Consider the following 21,434-nt stretch of genomic DNA (forward strand, 5'->3'; position numbering starts at 1 on the left):
ACCTCCAAAGACCAACAGTGATTCTGAGATAGCTGCAATCTGTCCTCTGTGACCCTGCAGCTGATAATCGGAAAAAGCAGAGGGTCCCACACCGGGAGCGGAAGCGGCATGACTTCTCCTTGTTTAAGCTTTCGGACACAGAGATGCGGGTGAAGATCTCACCACAGCTTCTGCTGGCCACACACCACTTCATGGCCACAGGTAGGACAAGTCTCCACTCCGGAGAAGCTAAAACACAATCTCGAGGGTGGGACCCAGGCACCAATCCTTGTTAAAATCTTCCAGCCTGATTCCAGTACGCTGTCAGGACTGAGAAGCACTGTCCTAGGAAGGAGGTTGCCTTAGATAGGGTAATGGATGCCACCTACTGTCGTATTGAGCCCCAGGCCTGATCTTATAGAGGAAGAAATGAGTATAATTCAACTCTTCTACCAGAGAAAAGAGCTAAAGAAACCGTTGCCGCACTTTTCCCTTTTCTACTCACTTCCTGGCTGAAGCCTGAGGCCATCTCCCTGTCTGTTAGACTTACGGTGCCCTAGAGCAATGCCATAGAAGCTATGAATTGTTTAAATACAGAAGTGGATTGTGAATCTTGGGATCTTTAGAAAGAAAAAAAAAGTGAGAAAATCCAAAGATAAACTCCTTCTTGTGAAGAAGGTCAAGTTTGTCTTTGAACCCTCTGACCATCCATGCCTAATTATTGTACTGACCTAGAATGATCATACCTATCATGAAGTTCAATATTTAATTAATCCAGCACGTATTTATTGAGTGTATAATGAGCGCTAGCACTGTTTTAGGTGCTAAAGAGTAGAAAATTTTCAGTTGGAGCTGCTTTAAGATAGAATTTCTAGTTCTGAATACAGATTTCTTTTAACTACTTCCCAGAGCATATGTAATATAAGTAATATAAGTTTAACATATGTAATATAAGTAATAGCTGTAATATATAAATATGATGCAAGGATGCCTCATATTATTGACAACTTATTATTTAAATAATTGCCTGTCTCTAGTAACGTGGGATTTCTTTTCATTCAGCAGATATATGTCATACAAATAAGCCGGATTAAATTATCTGCATTTCATTCAATTATAGCATTAAAGTATTTGCTGTTTATGTGGCTTAGCTATCCATGTCCAATTTTAAATAAAATCAAAGAAAATTAGTAATGAAACAGACATTTCCAGATGGAGACCTGTTTCTCCTGAGGTGCCAGTGCAGGGACACACATCTGCAGAGGACATGGGTAAGGCCCTGAGATGCACACTTGGGATTAGGATTCTCCACTCCAAAGGAACTGCAGAAGCCCTGCCAGCCTGGTGCCCTGGTACATGCATAGGGGGCCCTCATTGTGCCCACTCTGACTCCTCCCAGCTGCCACTGCTGGAATGGGTGGGACACAGCTGATGCTGATTCCTCCCTACCCCCTACTCGCCTCTAGAAGTGGAGCCCTTTAAGTCTCTGTACCTTTCGGAGAAGATCCTGCTCCGGCTCCTGAAACATCCCAACGTGATCCAGGAGCTGAAGTTTGATGAGAAGAACAAGAAGGCCCCGGAACACTACCTCTACCAGCGCAACCGCCCTGTGGACTACTTTGTGCTGCTTCTACAGGTGAGTAGGAAAGTCAGGGAACCTCTAAGGGCCAGATGAGGGCATCTCCAGGGTGAAGAAATGGCCATGCCTCCTTCAGCACCAAGTTCCGGGACTTAGCTGGCTGCCTCAGGAACAAGGCCAGCTGGGTGGACATTTCTTCATGGCCCACAGGAGGGGGCTGGACACAGAAGACTGGTGTCCTGGGAGTGCTGGGATCTTTCACATTTAGTCTGACAACTCAGCAATGTTTGGGGTGGGGTGAATACCTCTCCAATAGGGGTTTTGCTTCTAAACTTCCAGAACTGCTGCTCTGCAGAAAGTATAATACCTCCTCATCTCTGCTTGAACATCCCCTGAAATGAAACTGCCCACTGCCTGCTGAATTTTAGACAACTCTTCTTTAAACCCTTCTCTCTGTTGAGTGGAAATCTCACCATCTCTGACTTCCTTACTGGTCCCTGCTCTGCTCTCTGGAGGTGCACGGGACACATTCATTCTCTCAGCTGCATTTCAGCCTTTGTAGTTCCTGGAATCTTCTCCCCCTTAAGAGGACCAGGAAGGGGAAAAATGACCTGTTCAAAGAAGTGCAACATCTCCCCAGTGCTCACATAAGTATGATCACCTTCTGCTCTGGATACCTGAATAGGCCTGTCTTAAATAAGTGTCTGACATGATTACAGCTTGTAACACTGCTGGTGCCCTGTCTGGCTTCACCATTAGCTCTGTCACTGATTCCCTGTCCCTTCCCAACATAACCTTGTGAATCCTAAATATGCTGATTGTGTTTTAGAATCTTAATTAAGCTCACATGAACTTAGAAATGGTCTCCTTGTTACAGTCCACTTCCAACCTCTCTGCTCTGTCACTGTAATTTGCCTCACATATATCCTTCCAAATGATCTGAACAAAATGACCTCTCTTCTCCAAAAAATGGAGTCATGTGCTTCACTGTTGGAAATCAACAAGAATCCTGTTACATTGTTTGTATAATGTAATGAGCACATAGTTTCATGTCTTATACTGAATATAAACTTAACAGTTTTCAAATAAAACATGGAATAAAATGTAGTAGCATGAGTGTAGGCTCAGAAATTTGAAAACTATGGCTTTAAAATTCCATTGTTGCCATCTCCCAACTAACCTTGACCAAGTTATTCAATCTCTGAGCCTCAAAATTGAGTCCCCAGTAAATCGGGGATAAAAATGGCATAGGCTTCATGGGGTTGTGGGGCTAATTGCATGAGAATCTATGCAGTGCACATAACACAGTGTCATGTTCATGCATGCTATGCATTACACGTCAGCTATCACTATTATTGGCAATGAATTAAACAAGCTTCACACAGAATTAGGTTTTATCTTTTTTTTTTTTTTTTTTTTTGAGATGGAGTCTTGCTCTGTCTCCCAGGCTGGAGTTCAGTGGCCCGATCTCAGCTCACTGCAAGCTCTGCTGGTTCAAGCAGTTCTCCTGCCTCAGCCTCCCGAGCAGCTAGGACTACAGGCGTGCACCACCACACCCAGCTAATTTTTATATATTTAGTAGAGATGGGGTTTCACCATATTGGCCAGGCTGGTCTCGAACTCCTGACCTTGTGATCCACCCGCCTTGGCCTCCCAAAGTGCTGAGATTAAGGCGTGAGCCACCACACCCGGCCTAGATTTTATCTTGACCTGACTTAGAAATGGTCCAGTCTTGGACTAAACCAGTGGGGCAGTTTATGAGGCCCTGGGTTAGCTGGTACTTAGGCCTGCATCACGGAAGGGCCATTACAGTACGCAACGACAGCTTGGTTATTCATGACTGGCTGCTGTTTTATGAACAACGAAGCACTGAATTTACTGCAAAGAGCTACTTAGGTTGGAAGTGCTTTCTCAAATTTAAATCTGGAGAGAATTAACATTCCTCTGTGATAAGAACACGGGTCTTGTCCACTTGTTATCCAAGCAGAAATGCTTAGGGTTCTAGTCAATAGTAGAACTGGAAGTGCTCATATACATTCATAGTACACTTCCTTTTTTTTTTCCCCCAGGGTAAAGTGGAGGTGGAGGTTGGTAAGGAAGGCCTTCGCTTTGAGAATGGAGCCTTTACTTACTATGGCGTCCCAGCCATCATGACCACTGCTTGCTCAGGTATTCTAGTTTCCGTTTGTTTATTGGGAAAGTAATGGGATATGGTAGAAAAAGCAGAGGGGTTCAAGTCTTGACTCCTCCTTTGACTCCTGTTAATCACCCTGGACAAGCCATTTAACTTCCTTGGCTTTAGTTCCTTCCTCTGCAAAATGTGTGTATGAATCACTTTTCATTCAGTTAGTGCTTAAAGAAAGGTGACAAAAATTGAATTGTAAAAAGCAGTAATATTGTCAAGTGTTAGGGATCTAGGGTGGTAGATTTCACTGTGAAAAGACGAGTTTATTTTGCTTTTTATACTGGTTCCCTACCCTTCCATTTAATTGCCTGGTTTTTACAGGGTTAATTGGTGCTGGGGGTGGATAGAAGAGGGAAGATTCCCATAAGAAGTGTGTTTTCTGAGTTGCCTCTGAAACCCACTGCATCCTTCTGTCCTTAGATAATGACGTGCGGAAGGTTGGAAGTCTGGCTGGATCTTCTGTCTTTCGTATGTATCTCTCAAACCCCTTCCTCGTCCTCCCCATCGTAGTCCTGCCTCAGCCCGCTCTGGGGACCTGGACCTGGGCTGGGGCTAAGACAAATGCTGGCAGCCTCTTTGTAATGTTCTGCCAGGAGCACTGCTTCCTGCCAGGTACCCACAGACCATGGGAGCTTAGGTTCTTGTGTTTGGAATGTATTCTGCGGCTTCTCTGCTCACATGGTTGGGGGGAAGCAGGGGTTGGGAGGGGAGGCACTGCTTATTGCCACCTTCCAGGAAATGCAGGCAGGTGATTTGTGTGCTTGGGCAGAGGTTCAGCCCTTCTTTCTGTGCAGTAACAATTCACTCATGGCCTTTACTCAGAAACTCTCATATGCTATTATTGTGTCTGTGGGGTTTGTCCGCAGTAAGAAGTGACTGCAAGATTTGGGGATGTAAGTTCCACCCTTGTGCAATACGCTGCTTATCTGCTTCTCTTTCCTGCTTCTCCACCTCTCAGCTAGTGGAGAGGTATCTGCCAGCTGGCCATGCATGCTGTTGGTAGGGGGCAGGCACAGGGCTGATGGCTGGTTTGCTCTGCCCCTTCTGTGCTGTGCCTTCTTGCTGTTTCCTGTGTAGTTATTGCACTTGTGTTTAAAGGGCATGGCATTTCTTCTGATTAAAAGTGTGATCCAGAAAGAATTATTTCTCTACCTTTCTTTCTGTTTCACGAATCTGAATTTTGCTTTCAGCTGTTAGTGTTTACAGTGGCCACTTCAATGCCAAATAGGGTCTTTCCTCGCATCACAAAAAAGATTTTACGTATTCCCTTGTGGTGGGAATTGTCAGAGAGTCCCAGAGCTTGATATCATAGTCCCTGGAACATGACAAGGTAGATACCATTTTAACATGAGTGAAACTAAGGAAATGACTTGCTTCAAATCACCCAGTAAGTTGGTGACCGGCCAAGATGCTTCCTGGTGTCCTGGCTAGTTCACACAGCACAGGAAAATACAGGTTTCAGATCCATCATATTCTGGAATGCAATTTCTAAGTGAAAATAGTGGAACAATTTACAGTGTAATTGTTACAGTGTAATAGCCCAGCCAGTGGCTGAAATGAAGTACCTGTCCAGTCTGAAGAGTGGCAGAACTTTAGTTGGAGGAGATCTGTAAAATTGAAAAGACCCTGGTACATTATTATACTTAAGACAACGAATCTCAATCAAGGTTGATGAAGGAAGCATCGGTGCTCAGTAGAACTCTCAATGGGCGAGGGACGGGTTACAGGACGTTGGCAAACCTTAGTTCTCTAAAGGAAATTTTCATCCTCCATCACATTAGGGACTACTCCTGGGATTCTAATATGTTACCTAGAAATGTCTGTGATCTCTTCCAGAAGACTGAAAGAGGTGGAAATTCTGAGAAAAAAAGGCCTACATATGGCTTCCTAGCCCAATGCTGTGGCCAGGCATGGTGGCTCTCACCTGTAATCCCAGCACTTTGGGAGGCCAAGGCGGGTGGATCACGAGGTCAGGAGTTCGAGACCATCCTGGCCAACACGGTGAAACCCCATCTCTACTAAAAATACAAAAATTAGCCAGGCATGGTGGTGCATGCCTTTGATCCCAGGTACTTGGGAGGCTGAGGCAGGTGAATCGCTTGAACTGGGGAGGTGGAGATTGCAGTGAGCCAAGATCATGCCACCTTACTCCAGCCTGGCTACAGAGCAAGATTCCATCTCAAAAAAAAAAAAATTGTTTTAAGTGGAAGGAATATGTTATCCGATTTCTTCCTTTCCTTCCTTCCTGTCTCTAGTTCTTTCTTTCAAAAGCTTTCAATGGCATCAGCGAGATAGAAATAAAGTTGCAACATTGATTTCTCCTTTAAAACTAGTTAACTGAAAAGAAGCATAACGCTCTTTCTCTTTCTCTCCCCATGTTACTGAGCATCTCTGTAAATCTTCAGAAGGAAAAAGAAATATTATTAGCCAATAGGGGTAAAAAGACATTTTCCATCCTCCCGGAATCCATATTTAGTGTAGCGAAGTGTGAAGTAACTGCAAAGGCCAGCCATACCCCAGTTATCCCAGGTGAAGGCTCAGCCCATGGTCCAGCCACCCAGCATCTTTCACTGGCCAAGGACCTCAACCCTATAGGTTGAGGGAGAGCTTAAGTCTAAGCCAAAAGGCGATAAAATCTTACAGGGTCTTGGCCCAGCCCCCTCCCCCATGCTTGAAGCTAGCTTGATCAGCCTTTGAGGATGAGGAGTGAGATTATGAGTTTGCTGGAATACTGGCACGATGACCTATGCTTCAAAGTTGAACTTGAGGCTACAAAGAAGTCTCTGGCTTTCCTGTATGAGGCGAAGGGAACATAATCTACACTGTCTCCTTCTTGGTTCTGATTGCCAGGAACCCAGGGTAGCTGGAATAGGTGCACACACAGGTGTGCAGATGTGGAAAGAACAGGTCTCCTTTCTGTTTGGTGTATACATTTATACATCATATAATACATTGTATACAGTGTTTACAGCTTGGTGTATACAATGTATACAATTTGGTGTATACATTTCTACATTTAGAACTATGATTCTTCTTGAGAATAGAGGGTTTCTTAACTCCATTGTGTCTCATAATATTGGAGGCCCATTCTAATATTCGTTAACATCTCATGTCAGAGTAAAGGATTATCAGGTAGGTCATTTCAAATAAAATCATTTGGTTTAGCAAATAAAACTGCAGAAGCTGTCTATTTCCGTATGCTATCATCTGCAGACTGGTTTCATTTAGCTCCTTAAAAAGGACTCTGGGAATGATCAGATAAGAGAGATGAAGACAGGTTCCCATGGGTCCCGTGCCCAGACACCACTTGAAGGGGAGGGACTGGACTGTTACTACACACTCAACTCTACCCAGGCCCCCAAGTGATAGCCAGCACCATTTCCAACTCTGTGGGGAAAGAGAAGGAAAAGGGAACAGAGAGATGCTTTGGAACACTGGTACTTACCACAAAGTGGCTATGATTTAATTCAAGTTGATTCACATTAACACTGCTAGAGATATTGTTCTTCCTTTATCCCTATCCTCTAGCAATGCACAGTTCTTCACCAACACTGTAACCAGAGGGAGCTCCTAGGAGTCAGAGGCAGGATCTAGCTTCCTCAAGGATGCCCCTAGCAGGAGCACACACTTTCCATTCAGGCCTCTGAGTACCCATGCAGGTGCCCTTGGCAGTTGAGCTCCGTGGGAGCTGGGAGAGCTTGGTGGGAATGCAGCGCTGGGCTCCCAGCATGTTTGCTGGCTCAAAATGGGAGCCTCAGAGAATGCTGCCTACATGCTTCCCACAGGGCTCGGCTTGTGCTTCTGCCTCTGATTCCAAGATGTGTTGCACATCTTTTCAGATGACTTTCAGCAAAATCCATTTTATTTTCTTGTCTTTCTGGAGAGTGACTTTGTAAGAGGATGTGATTTCTGTGTTTTCAGAGTCAAGATTCCTTTTTGCAGAGAAGTGTGATGTTGTGAAGATCCAGGAACAGACTGTCTCACCCACTTTGTTCTTTGTCTCTTTCCTTTTGTGTTTATATCTTCCCTTTTGCAACTCAAATCCTTGGCCCCTGACTCTTTAGTGCCCGTCTCTGTGTCTCGTACCTTCGCTGTCAGCAGAGGGGACTCTCTGGCAGGCTCCCCAGGTAAACATGCATGGGTGTCTTGGGTCTCCGTAGATCCAGAGGGGTTTGCAAGAAGCCTTTGGCCTCTGTCACTTTCCTGCCTGAGAACTAATCTCTCCAACAGGCACTCTTGTGACTAAGGCATAGCACTTTGCACAAACAGCACTCATTTGCACATACCACCCAGGCATTGCTGGTTCAGTGCTGTCATTTGTGAGCTTACCTCCCAGGAATGTATCTATGTACGCACATGGAAAAATGGTGGGGGTGAGGGATAGTGTGAGTTTTTCCTCATTTGTTTGACTACAGAATGGAGGGATGAGGAGGACAGCATGAATGAAATGGGAATAGTGGAATACTATGCTTTATTTCTACCTATTTTCTTTCTACCTTTCTTTCCTTCCATGTCCTAATCTTCCTAATAATGTTACTGTGTGATCATCATATTCTCACTAGCTCTGCTCATACAAAGGATGCTATATGTAAAACTTTCAAAACAACTTTTCATTAGGTTTAACCTCTTTTGTTAATAAGTGAAATAGTCACTGGGTTTCTTTTTAATCGGCTAACAATTCCTCATAGAGCTAGATAATAATTGAATGACTGAGTAGAATGCAACAAATCTGAATGATCAACTGTTTGTTTTCATCTCTAGAGGTTGTTCTCTTGGGCTCATAGAGCAAGTAATGACTAAACCAGGAATGTATTTGTTAAATTGCCCTGCAGTTAGCACACAGTTCCATTTCCTCTACCCTCTAAATCTGTATCCCTTATCCCATTGCTGGGGTAATGCTACTAAGACCCCACCACATCCTCAGTCATCGAGAAATTGCTTATGTTTCTCTGTCTGTATAGTAGATCCTCGACATTTAAAAAAGGCTATGTTCTCCAATTTGCAACCTCAGTAGTATTTGTGTTGACTTCTGTTTTTTCCCAAAATCAAATTTTTTCATCAAAAACCATCTGGTCCTCATGTTGATCTATACAAGATAAGTTAACCACCTTCTCAAATTTCACTGACATTTTCTCTCTCTCTCTTTCGATGGTGATTTTCCATTAAGAAATAGTTTTTCTTGCCTTGTGAGAGCTCATGCCTTAATGATGACTACAGGATTGGACAGTCAATGTGAGATACCAATCTGGTGCCCTCGCCAGCTAAATGGTCTACTCCTACATGCCAGCAAAATTAGAAATGACCACATGATGGACCTTCAAGTTCCTTCACATGCAGTGAATCTTGGTGATGCCAACAGTGTGCTGTGAAGGTTCAGAGGAAAGGGGAGATGCACATTTTAAAAGACTTTCAGCCCAAAAGATCAAAGCGAGGATGCGTTTTCCTTTTTAATTAACCTTCAGATAACCAGATGACCTAGTTAATTGTAACTTCCCAGTTAAAGGAAGGTTAATTCTAGTTCATCTGTATTGATTATGATAAAGTTCATGATAACCCAATGTCAGAGATGAAAGTGATACCTTCCTGCTGTGCAGAACCTCCAGGAAGTGCTGAGACTTCTGATCCAACTCTGGGTGCTGTCACGTGCCCCTGAGAATATTTTCAACTTTCCCCCCTTTTCCATGACTGTGGGTATTCAACACAACAAGAGATTAGTGTCAACACAATGCAAACCCTACTCATAAAGAGGTAAGCTTATTCCCATCCCTGGTTTAACTGTGCAGGGTGGAGCAGTGGTCGGTACAGTGGGAGAAAACCAGAGGTAGGGAGTGCCTAACTTCTCCTTTGGCTTATTCCTCTCCACCTTATGTCTGGTCTCTATCTAGAGCTAATCACTGTGCCTTCCCAGTGATCAGGTGACATCCACAGGACCTATTCTGTGATATTTCCTCTGTCATTCTTGCTTTTGTTCCATATCATTAAAAGAAGTAGCCTCAGAGGTCTGGGATTTTATAAAAAGAAGTTCCAGGTAACTTCTGGCCCTGTAAGCACAGAGACTTTGGAACCAGGGGTTCTTATTCAGTGCTCGACTGTCCATTCATAATGTGCATAGAGATCAACAATGATGCCATTTTCTCCTAGAATATGCCAAAGTACCTAAAAAAATCTTTTTACTTTGCAAAATGTGCTGAGTGGAAATATTGATTTCTGATCCAGATACATTAGTTTACATATATGCTAAATCTCAACCCTATCTTATATGGGGGAAAAATAAATCCTAGAAACCAGTAGGGTCTTTAGGTCTAAAAAAGAACTGTCATTGTCTTATTTGACTCCCCACAATCACTTTGGGAGATAGGCAGGAATTGTCATTGAAAAACAACAGACAAAAAAACAGGCTCTGAGAAAGTCAGTGAGTGTTGTATGTGTAGTAGGTATGTAGAGGGACAAGGACTGGAATCTAAGTCTTAGATCGTGCTCTCCACCTACTGCCTGAGACCTTGCTTTACCTCTGAATATAGACATTTTGTGCCCTCTAGAGGGCTGTGATTTATTTGCATTTTGAAAGCAGTGCTAATAACAAATCTGGTGCTCACACTAGATTGAGGCCAGAGGTCTCTGCACCAAATATTGCCATCATTATCCATGGGGAGTCTCTTTCTATTTGAGCCTTAGTTTGAAGTAAGAGCACAGTGGTTTGCAGATTACCTCCAGGGTGTGGTGTGGTTAACCAACTTGGCAGGTGCTTTCATTTAAAAATGAAACTTCTGATCAGGGGTTTCCCCTGAAAGTACACAGCCTCACTGCAGTTATCATTCCCTTTCCCCAGATTCGCTCCTTCTTTCTTCTTCTGGTGGTGGAGATAATTTTGAATTCCCCATGACAGTCCTTTCAAATCCACAAAAGCACAGAGACAGAGACTTTGGAACCAAGGGTTCGTTTTCAGGGCTCAGTTATCCATTCATAATGTGCACTGAGATCAATAATGACAGTTTCTCCTCAAATATACAGGGAATCTCTAAAAATAATATTTCTACTTTGCAAAATGTGATAAGTGGAAATAATCCTTCGGGTTGGCTCTTGTGTGATGAGCATTTGGGAACTGTTAAAGCTCCGTGTAAAGTAAGTGAGTTCATCTGGGATCCTAACTTGGGCTCAGAGTTCATACTGTAGTTTTGACAGACAGCTGGCTTTGGTGTTTGGTTGTCTGATGCTAAATGTTGCTCCAGTATAACGAATTTTAATAATTCTAGTTTGTACTCTTACAGGTCTATGTAATTAAGCTTCCTTATCCATTTTGGAGAACAGAGATGGCCCATGGCACAATCACAGTCAGACCAAAGTAGGCCATTCCCCCTCATCCCTCACTGATGCTACAAAAGATGTAGGCAGGCAACCCCTGAACCCTCCTTTTTCCTCAAATCCCCATAAGGAAAATGGGCCCCTGCACTCCCCTGCCAACCAAAGCGGCAGAGCTGGAGGAGGAATGAGGAAGGTAGAGGTCAAAAAGGAAACTAGGAATCGCCACACTGTCTTCCACAATGGTTGAACTAATTTACACTCCTACCAACAGTGTAAGAGCGTTCCTATTTCTCCACATCAAGGATCTAGAACTAGAAAATCCCATTACTGGGTATATACCCAAAAGATTATCAGTCATTCTACTATAAAGACACATGCACACGTATGTTTATTGCCGCAATGTTCACAATAGTGAAGACTTGGCACCAACCCAAATCCCCATCAATGATAGACTGGATAAAGAAAATGTGGCACATATACACCATAGAATGCAACCATAAAAAAGGATGAGTTCGTGTCCTTTGGAGGGACATGGATGAAGCTGGAAAACATTCTCAGCAAACAGGAACAGAAAACCAAACACCACGTGTTCTCATAAGTGGGAGCTGAACAATGAGAATACGTGGACACAGGGAGGGGAACATCACACACTGAGCCCTGTTGGGGCCGGGGGGAGGGATCGCATTAGAAATACCTAATGTTGATGACGGGTTGATGGGTGCAGCAAACCACCATGGCACATGTATACCTATTAAGGGACCTGCACATTCTGCACATGTACCCCAGAACTTAAAGCATAAAGAAATACAATTTTAAAAAAAACCAGGACTGTGCCACCTCCTGCAAAAACAGACCCCGGTGCCTGTCGCGGCTTCCTGGGCTCCCTCCCTGCCCCTTCGCCCACACCTGCCCTGAAAGAGCTGTCCTGGTTCCTTCAGGATACCGGCTTTGGCGCTTGGGACAACCACACTGGGAACTCCAAGAGCGCTAGGTTCTGAGCACTGGCCCCGCTGCCGACGGGCGCCTGCTCCTGCCAGAGACCTGCCCGCTGCCCGCCACCAGTGCGATCCCGGCCAAGGCCAGGTGGCCGGTCACATGCAGCCCCCTGCCCAGCGCAAGCAGAAAAGTGGTGCTCAAAGCCTTGGCTCCGCCACTTGGCACTCCGGGCCACCTTTGCGCTGGCCGGTGCGGGCGCCTGTAACCAGCAAGACTGACTTGCCGAGCAGCCGCGGCAGCACCGGATGTCGTCTTTGCTATCCCCAGTGCGCTCTGGGGCCGCGGCTGTAGAGACGGTGGCTCTGGTCGGTGGGGTGCGGCGCTAAGTCCCGCAGCCCCATGCCAGCCCGGGTGTGGCCGACGCGGGCGTGGCACCTCTGGGCAGGGACTCCAGAGCATTCAGCGGCTGCGCGCCCTACTCTGATCACTGTTGGGCCAGGCGGGTGCCGGCTGCTCCGAAGGAGCCAGAAGGGGCAGCGCGAGGCGGCGAGTAGGAGCGGGCGCCGGTCTGCCTTAGGTAGGAGCGGGGCGCGCAGGTGCAGAATGGGGTCAGGACGCGGACGGGAGCCAGGCGCCACTGGGCACGGGCAGGAGCATGGCGCGGTAGCAGCCAGACAGGTGGAAGTCGGGCGGGTGCTGGAAAGGCCACCAGTAGCTGGGTCCGTGCACAGCCGCTCCTTTCACCACGTGCGCCCTTTCTACTGCACAGCGGGCAGGGAAGCCAGGTGGAGATGCAACATCTGGTACTCCTGGGGTTTGCCACACAGAGGACTCTGAGAACAACGCCCTCTCCCCAAAACCCCTTCCCCTACCCATGCTCCAGGCTCCCCTGCAGCGCACCCCCAGCTATTTCTCAGAGGCAGAAGCACCGTGGAGCTCGGCCTCTGCATGGTCAAAGGCAGGAGGAGGGGAGGAGCTGGGCAGGGAGCGGGCAGGAGAGCCTTTGTGAGCATCCAGAGCAGTGCAGAGGGTGGGGGTCCCGGAGGCCTGGCCGGGAAGAAAGGTAACCAGTTGTGGGAAAACAAGAGTTAGGGAGGAGGGAGGCAGAGGCGTTGGTCAACAGACACCAGGTGGCTGAGGCGCTCCAGAGGGGTGCGGGAGGGGTGAGGGGCAGGCTCTCACTGTCAGGCCCCGAGCTGGTAAGTTTCAGCTCCCTACCGTTCTCTGGGAGATTTCCCAAGAAAACAACTCCACTGAGACAAATGTAACTTTCTTTAGGCTGGGATGATCAATTTCTATGTTTATTCAAGGAAGCAGGAAACTTCTATGGGAGAATTTGGCCACTTTCAGCTTCATGGGGGAAGTGTGAAGGGAGTGCCTGGGGTGCCCTTCCCCCCGTACACAGGAGAATGTGGGATGTGGTACTGACAGCCTAGGAGAGCCAGCAACATAGAGGAATTGGAGCCCCAAAGAATCCAGTTTTCCCCCAAAGAAATGGTGCCCAGGATCACATTCACCTCTAATAACAAGAAGCCACTAGACCTGTGCTAGGGGGTCCTGGGGTGAACATAGGACCAAGTCTTATACCCAGTGCCTAGGACCCGGTGCTTATACCCAGAGCGTAGGACCCAGGGCTTATACACTATTTACTTTTAGAAGAGATGGAGTTTTTGACCAGGCTGGTCTTGAACTCCTGACCTCACATGATCCACCCACCTCAGTCTCCCAAAGTGCTGGGATTACAGGCATGAGCCATTGCACCTAGCCATACAGAAGCAAGTTTAAAAATTAAATATTTATTGAATAACAAGCCGAGCTTACGTTTGAGCTGCAACACTGGCAATGCAGATTGTGAACACAGATCACAAAAAGCATGTATAAAATACTACTGGCCCAGAGATCAAAACACTGCTAAGAATTAGGCTAAATAGCTGCTGTTTTTAAGAAAATAAAAAGCCTGAAATCAGTATACAAAATTTTTAAAAATGTATTGGCCGGGTGCAGTCGCTCACGCCTGTAATTCCAGCACTTTGGGAGGCTAAGATAAAAGGATCACCTGAGGTCAGGAGTTTGAGAGCAGCCTGGCCAACATGGTAAAACTCCGGGCATCTCTACTAAAAATAAAAAATTAGCTAGGTGTGGTGACACGCGCCTGTAATCCCAGCTACCCGGGAGGCTGAGGCAGAAGAACTACTTGAACCCGGGAGGAAGAGGTTGCAGTGAGCCGAAATCACGCTCTTGCACTCCAGCCTGGACAACGGGTGAGACTCCATCTTGGGGAAAAAAAGGTTTTAAACACTACCATACACAGAACAATCTTTGTTATTGACTATATTTAAAAATTATTTGCATAATTATATATTACAAATGAGTATAATACATGAACTTCCCTTTAAAAGGCAATTCCTTGTTACAATAAGAAACATCACATTTCGGCTGGGCGCTGTGGCTCATGCCTATAATTCCAGCATTTTGGGAAGCCAAGATGGGCAGATCACCTGAGGTCAGGAGTTGGAGACCAGCCTGCCGAATATGACGAAAACCTGTCTTTACTAAAAATACAAAAGTTAGGCATGGTGGCGGAGCCTGTAGTCCCGGCTCTTTAGGGAGGCTGAGGCAGGAGAATCGCTTGAACCTGGGAGGCAGAGGTGGCAGTGAGCTGAGATTCTGCCACTGCACACTGGCCTGGGCAACAAGAGCAAAACTCGGTTTAAAAAAAAAACCAAAAAACTAATTACATCACATCATCACATTGCAAATATGTCATTTTTGTTGTCAATAAACAGTTAATAGTATTACTGTAAATATCAGGAAGGCTACAAAAAATGAAATTTCTTTTTGTCTTCAAAGTGTTTTTTGTGCAATGAAGCACTTACTGTGTTGAACAGAATGCAGTACTGGAAACTGTCCTGGGTGTGAGATGCTCTTGAGTGACAAAACTAGGCTTTTCTTTCTTCTTTTCTTTTCTTTTTTCTTTTCTATCTTTTTTTTTTTTTTTTTTTTTTTTGGAAACAGGGTCTCACTCTCTCACCAGGCTGGAGTGCAGTGGCACAATCTCGGCTCACTGAAACCTCTGTCCCCCAGGTTCAAGTGATTCTCCTGCCTCAGCCTCCCAAGTCGCTGGGACTACAGGTGCCCGTAAGTATGCCCGGCTAATTTTTTTGTATTTTTAGTAGAGACAGGGTTTATCTGCCTCCCGGGTTCACGCCATTCTCCTGCCTCAGCCTCCTGAGTAGCTGGGACTACAGGTACCCGCCACCACACCCGGCTAATTTTTTGTACTTTTAGTAGAGATGGGGTTTCACCATTCACAGGATGGTCTTGATTTCTTGACCTCATGATCCGCCCGCCTCAGCCTCCCAACGTTCTGGGATTACAGGTGTGAGCCACCGTGACCGGCCAAGACGGGGTTTCACCGTGTCGGCCAGGATGGTCTCAATCTCTTGACCTCATGATCCACCTGCCTTGGCCTCCCAAAGTGCTGGGATTACAGGCGTGAGCCACCATGCCCGGTCCAAGAGTAGGCTTTTCAAAGACAAAGGATTCAAGCAACGCTCTTACACTAGGATACCATCCTGTGCCACTTAAATGCTGTCTTTCCAGAAAACCATTCAAAACACTAAAAAAAACAGACTTATATGATAAACATACATAAAATGAAAAGACACCAACTGCTATTTGACACTATTGGTAATGTCTGTCATATGTGAAAACACTTTTTATTTTATATTATTTAGAGACAGTTTTGCTCTTGTTGCCCAGGCTGGAGTGCAATGGCGTGATCTCGGCTCACCGCAACCTCCACCTCCCAGGTTCAAGTGATTCTCCTACCTCAGCCTCCCAAGTAGCTGGGATTACAGACATGTGCCACCATGCCTGGTTAATTTTCTGTATTTTTAGTAGAGATGGAGTTTCTCCATGTTGGTCAGGCTGGTCTCGAACTCACAGTCTCCGGTGATCTGCCTACCTCGGCCTCCCATAGTGCTGGGATTACAGGCATGAGCCACCGTGCCTGCCTATGAAAGCACCTTTAAAAAGAGAGCCCCTTTGCTGCTTGGTCACATTCTGTACCTGTGACCCCGAAGCCAGTGATGTCAGTGGCTGCGTGGGCATTGAACGTGTGCACGATTCCTGCAGCTTTCCTGTTGAGCCGGACCATGTTCATCAATGCTTTTCAGTACATTAATTCTACATCATCTTGGATGACTACTAGTTTAATTTTTTTTCATTTTTCAGAAATATCCAGCCACTGGTGCACAGCCATTGCCACTTGTGCCCCCAGAGGATCTTGTCAACTCCAGTAGGTCCCCCCAGCACTGTGTTAGTTGAGCTGTAGTTGTAGTGACTCCTCCCAAAACAACCCAGGAGTTTAATACTGTTTGGCCATCGGTTACAGATATTCCTGCTGCTTCTGCTGTGGCTTTAAAAGCCTGTCTAATCAGCTGGGCGTGGCGGCTCAGACCTATAATCCCAGCACTTTGGGAGGCCGAGGTGGGTGGGTCACCTGAGGTCAGGAGTTTGAGACCAGCCTGGCCAACATGGTGAAACCCCATGTCTACTAAAAATACAGAAAATTAGCTGGGCATGGTGGTTCTTGACTGTAATCCCAGCTACTCGGGAGGCTAAGGTAGAATTACTTGGGTGGCAGAGTAAGACTCCCTCTCAAAAAAAAAAAAAAAAAAAACATTCAGGGACATCACTTTTCTCTGCCAGTCATTTTCTTACCAATGAAAGAAAACATATTCAAATCAATTTTTAGTTCAGAAAGTGTTTCTTTTATTGTATCTTTGAACTTTTTTATTGTTCTGCATTTTTTTACTTCAAAAACACCTACTATATGTATTTTTTCTCCTTTGTTTCCTTTTTTTCCCAAGATATGTTTTTGTTACTTTCCTTTTTGATTTTTTCACTATTACCATTATTTATATACCATATACCTGGAGAGTTTCCAACGTTTCTCTTGTTATTGGCTTTTAATTTTATGCCATTTTACTCTGAGAAGATACTTGCTATGATTTTCACTTTTTAAATGCTTTTTTGAGATTTGTTCTGTGGCCTAAAATGTGGCCTATCCTGGAGAATGTTTTGTGAGCTGATGAGAGGAACGCAGGTTCTGCAGTTGCTGGGTGAAATGTGCTGTAATTACCTGTCAGGTCCCTTCGACTTCTATTGGAGTGTAAGTCTGGTCTTTGTTGCTTTTCTGCTGAGAGGGTGTGTCTGTTGCTGAAAGTGTGTGTTGGAGTCCCCAGCTATTATTGTCTGTCTCTGTCTGTTGCTCGAATAACTCTTACTGTAATAACTGGGGCTCCTGCATCAGGTGTGTTCACATTGACAACTCTTCTACCTTCTTGCTGAATTGATCTCTATCATTTTATAAGGACCTTTATTTTCTATTTTTGTGCTTTTTTCACTTAAAGCCTACTTTGTGTGACAAGCATAGCTACACACACCCACTTTTGGTAACACCTTTCATTTCTTACCATCTTCATTGAATCTTACTTCTTCACATTTACCAAAATGTCTACTTTTGAGCCATGGCACCTCTTTGAATCTTCGGATTCACCACATGCTGATCAAGCCTTCCTTTTTATCTGTACTCTGAGGAATCCGAAACAGGCATTTTTGGAAGGAAGTCTAGGAGGGAAACATAAATCTGTGTGTCAAAAGAATGAACAGAGAAAATAATGTGTCCTGGTTAACAACAGTTCTCATTGTAAAGTGTTATGCACAAGATTATGGAATTTTATGTGCCATAAATGAAATTATCTTGATTTCCCTAAAACTACGTTTTGTTTAAAACTACTTTTAAAAATTACATGTTACTCTAATGAATGTATTCTTGAGAATTTGGTGACTTATTATTTCCTAGACCTCTTTAATTTCAAATTAAATTCCAGCATATTTTGTTTGCATGAGGCAGAAATTTAAAAATAAAGATGCGTTCATTCACTCCAAGAAAAGTAACAGGCAAGGCATGGGTTAAAAAGAAAAGAACAAGTTTTCCTCTGCTTAGCAGCTCACTTCAAGGACAGTTGTAAGATAAGCTGTTTGAGAAGCCAAAGCCAAAGGAATGGGCTCCAGACACCACCCCCTTCCAGAGCAAGGTTGAAGGGAAAAAAAAAAGAAAGACAAATTATTTTACTGTTACTGTTTCCCCAGGCTTCTTAAGCGTGTAAAATGTAAATACAGACATTTTACAAATGTCTGTATTTAGCCAGTTCTTGTTTTTCTTTCAATGCAGCTACAGGACCACCAGCTATGCAAGGCCACAAGTTATGCTATGCTACAGATTATGTGACCTGTCATATGATTAGCTGCTTTGGTTTTATTTATTGTAAGTCCACTTACAAAAACCCCGCTCTGTCTTTGTTTAATGCTTAGCTTTTTGGATGCGAATCCACTGAGCTGCTGTGTACCTAAAATAAACAATCCTCCTGTACTCTCATATCAGTCTCTCCAGTCCTCAGTTTCCCACAACGTGTGTGTGTGACTTTCACGTCATAAATCTTAGTTTATCAATAAACATTTTGAATGGATCTAATGGATTGTGTGGTTGTCTAAATGTTAGGAGTATGAAGACCTCAAGCAGGCAGGAGCTGGGCAAGGGTAGGATCATGGTGCAGGCAGGATCAGGGTGCCGTGTGGATGGGCTCCAGTAGGAGTGGGGTGCTGGTGGGGTGGGGCACAGGTAGGAGCAGCATAGGGGTAGGATCCTTGTGTGGGTAGTACTGGGGTGCTGGCAGGACAGGGTGTGGGTAGGAGCAGGGTTTGGATTTGGGCTGGTGCTGGAGTGGTGGGGCGGGTAGGAGCGGGGTGTGAGTACGAGTGGGGTTCAGGTAAGAGTAGGGTGATTGCTGGGCCAGGCATGTGTAGGGTGGGGTGCTGGCAGGGCAGGGTGTGGGTAGGAGCAGGGTTTGGATTTGGGCTGGTGCTGGTGGGGTGGGTAGGAGCGGGGTGTGAGTAGGAGTGGGGTTCAGGTAGGAGTAGGGTGATTGCTTGGGCCAGGCATGTGTAGGGTGGGGTGCTGGCAGGACAGGGCAGGGCACTGGAAGGAGCAGAGTGCAGGTAGAAGCAGGGTGCTGGCCGGGCAGAGAATGGGTAGGAGTGGAGTGCGGGTAAGATTGGGGTTCTGGTGGGGCTAAGGTGGGTAGGACGGAGTGCTGTAGGACGGGTACAGTTGGGTGCTGGCGGGGTGGGGCGCGGGTAGGATGTGGTCCTGCCGAGAGGTGACAACATGCTATCAGCCCTCGCTCTCAACGCTTCCTCGGTCTCGGCGCTCACTCTGGCTGTGCTCGGGGAGCCCTTTAGCCTGCCACGGCACTGTGGGAGCCCCGCTCTAGGCTGGCAGAGGTCGCAGTCAGCTTCCTCCGCTTTTTGGGAGGTGTGGAGGGAAGAGGCTTGGGAAGGAACTGGGGTTGCTGGCGTCAACCGCGGGCCAGCGTGAGTTCCGGCGGGGGCGGGGCGCGGGGCGCTGGGCGCACTCGGAGCGGCCGGCCGCGGTAGCGGGCCCAGGGCAGTGAGGGGCTTAGCACCCGGGCCAGCAGCTGTGGAGATTGCGGAGTTGCGCCGGGTCCCCCAGCACTGTTGGTGCTGGGCTCAAATTCTTGCCAGGCCTCAGCTACCTCCCCGCAGGGCAGGGCTCAGGACCTGCAGCCCTCCGTGCCCAAGCCCCCTGCTCCGCCCTGGGCTCCCACGCGGCCCAAGCCTCCCCAACGTGCGCCGCCCCCTGCTCCCCGGCGTCCGGTCCCATCAACCACCCAGGGGCTGAGGAGTGCTGGTGCACGGCGTGGGACTGGCAGGCAGCTCCGCCCGCTGCCCCGGTGCAGGATCCACTACGTGAAGCCACCTGGGCTCCTGAGTCTGGTGGAGACTTGGAGAACTTTTCTATCTAGTTAAGGGATTGTAAATGCACCAATTGGCACACTGTGTCTAGGGCAGGGATCATAAATGCACCAATGAGCACCCTGTCAAAAGGGACCAATCAGCTCTCTGCAAAACGGACCAATCAGCTCTCTGCAAAATGGACCAATTCAGCAGGATGTGGGAGGGGTCAGATAAGGGAATAAAAGCAGGCTGCCCGAGCCAACAGCTCACTTGGGTGATACTGGCAGTGTGGTTGCTTTGTTCTTTTTTTCTCTGCGATGAGTCTTGCTGCTGCTCACTTTCTGGGTCCGTATTCCCTTTACGAGCTGTAACGTTCACTGTGAAGGTCTGCCGCTTCACTCCTGAAGCTAGCATGGACCACGAACCCACCGGGAAGAACGAACAACTGCAGACGCACTGCCTTTAAGAGCGGTAACACTCACCGCAAAGGTCTGTAGCTTCATTCCTGTCAGCAAGACCACAAACCCAGGAGAAGGAAGAAGCTCCAGACACATCTGAACATCTGCAGGAACAAACTCCGGACATACCGCCTTTAAGAACTATAACACTCGCTGCGAGGGTCTGTGGCTTCATTCTTAAAGTCAGCGAGACCAAGAACTTACCAATTCTGGACACACTGCCGGGCAGGGCAGCAGGTAGGAGCTAGATGCTGCTGGCCGGTGCCGGGTAGGAGCAGGGTGACAGCTGGGCCAGGCGCAGGTGGAAGCGGGGTATGGGTGGAGCAGGATTCTGACGGGGCAGAGTGGGGTACTGGTGCGGAGAAGCATGGGCAGGATCGGGGTGCTGGAGGGTGTGGGAGAGTGGGACGGAGTGCGATAGGGGCAGGGTGATTGCAGGACACGGGGAGGATGTGGTACTGGCACGACCGAGTGTGGGTACGAGCAGGGTGCTGGCGAGGCGGGGTGCGGTTAGGACCGGGCCGTGGGTAGGTGGAGGGTGATGGCAGGGCACAGCATTGATAGGAGCGGGATGCCAGCAGGACGCGGGAAAGATCGAAACCTGATGTTGGAAAGGCCACCAGTAGCCTGGGTCCTAGCACAGCTGCAGGCACAGCTGCTCTTTCACCTGGTGCGCCAGTTTGCAGTTCGTGCATTTGCTCGTTTTGGCTGCACAGAGGGCAGGGAAGCCACGCACCGCGCGGGAATGCAAGGTCGGGAATGGCTGGGGGTGCGACCAAAGGGACTTGGAAAACCGCCCGCCTCCCCAGGTTCACTTGGCAGAGAGCGCCACCCACAACCCCCGCGGTTTTCCGGAGGCACAGGCCCTGTGGAGCGGGGCCTCTGCGGAAGGGGTAGTGGACAGGGCAGAAGCAGGAGGACAGGAAGAGCTGGGCAGGGAAGGGGGTCCGAGAGAGCCTTTCTCAACATCCAGGTTAGTGGATAGACTTGGGGGTCCTGCAGGGCTAGCCCGTAAGAAATGTAACTGGAAAAATGAACTGGAAAAGGGTGTGGAAAAGGAGTTGGTCACCAGGCAGCAGCAGGTGCCATAGGGGCTGAGGAGGGGCTGGCTTCTCATTGTCAGGCCTTGGGCAAGTAAGTTTCATGGAACTCAGATGAAACAAATGTAACT

General features: G+C 47.0%; 1 protein-coding gene across 4 annotated transcripts in view; it reads left to right on the forward strand.

The window, feature by feature from the left end:
• LOC119623020 (metal transporter CNNM1) overlaps positions 1-18,505 on the forward strand; it is a 52,634-nt gene extending 34,129 nt beyond the window's left edge. Inside the window, exons 3-8 of one of the 4 annotated variants that reach the window (XR_012090760.1) lie at positions 61-201; positions 1,446-1,615; positions 3,628-3,727; positions 4,164-4,211; positions 14,997-15,119; positions 18,223-18,505. Coding sequence is in view for 3 of the 4 variants with exons in the window: in XM_073010456.1 (XP_072866557.1) it covers positions 61-201; positions 1,446-1,615; positions 3,628-3,727; positions 4,164-4,495 (743 nt within the window). In the remaining variant the exon portion in view is untranslated. The other 3 variants (XM_073010457.1, XM_073010456.1, XM_073010458.1) reach the window with 3 other exon arrangements.
• The last annotated feature ends 2,929 nt before the right edge of the window (positions 18,506-21,434 follow it).

Source organism: Chlorocebus sabaeus, chromosome 23 (assembly GCF_047675955.1).
Source record: "Chlorocebus sabaeus isolate Y175 chromosome 23, mChlSab1.0.hap1, whole genome shotgun sequence".
Classification (NCBI taxonomy): domain Eukaryota; kingdom Metazoa; phylum Chordata; class Mammalia; order Primates; family Cercopithecidae; genus Chlorocebus; species Chlorocebus sabaeus.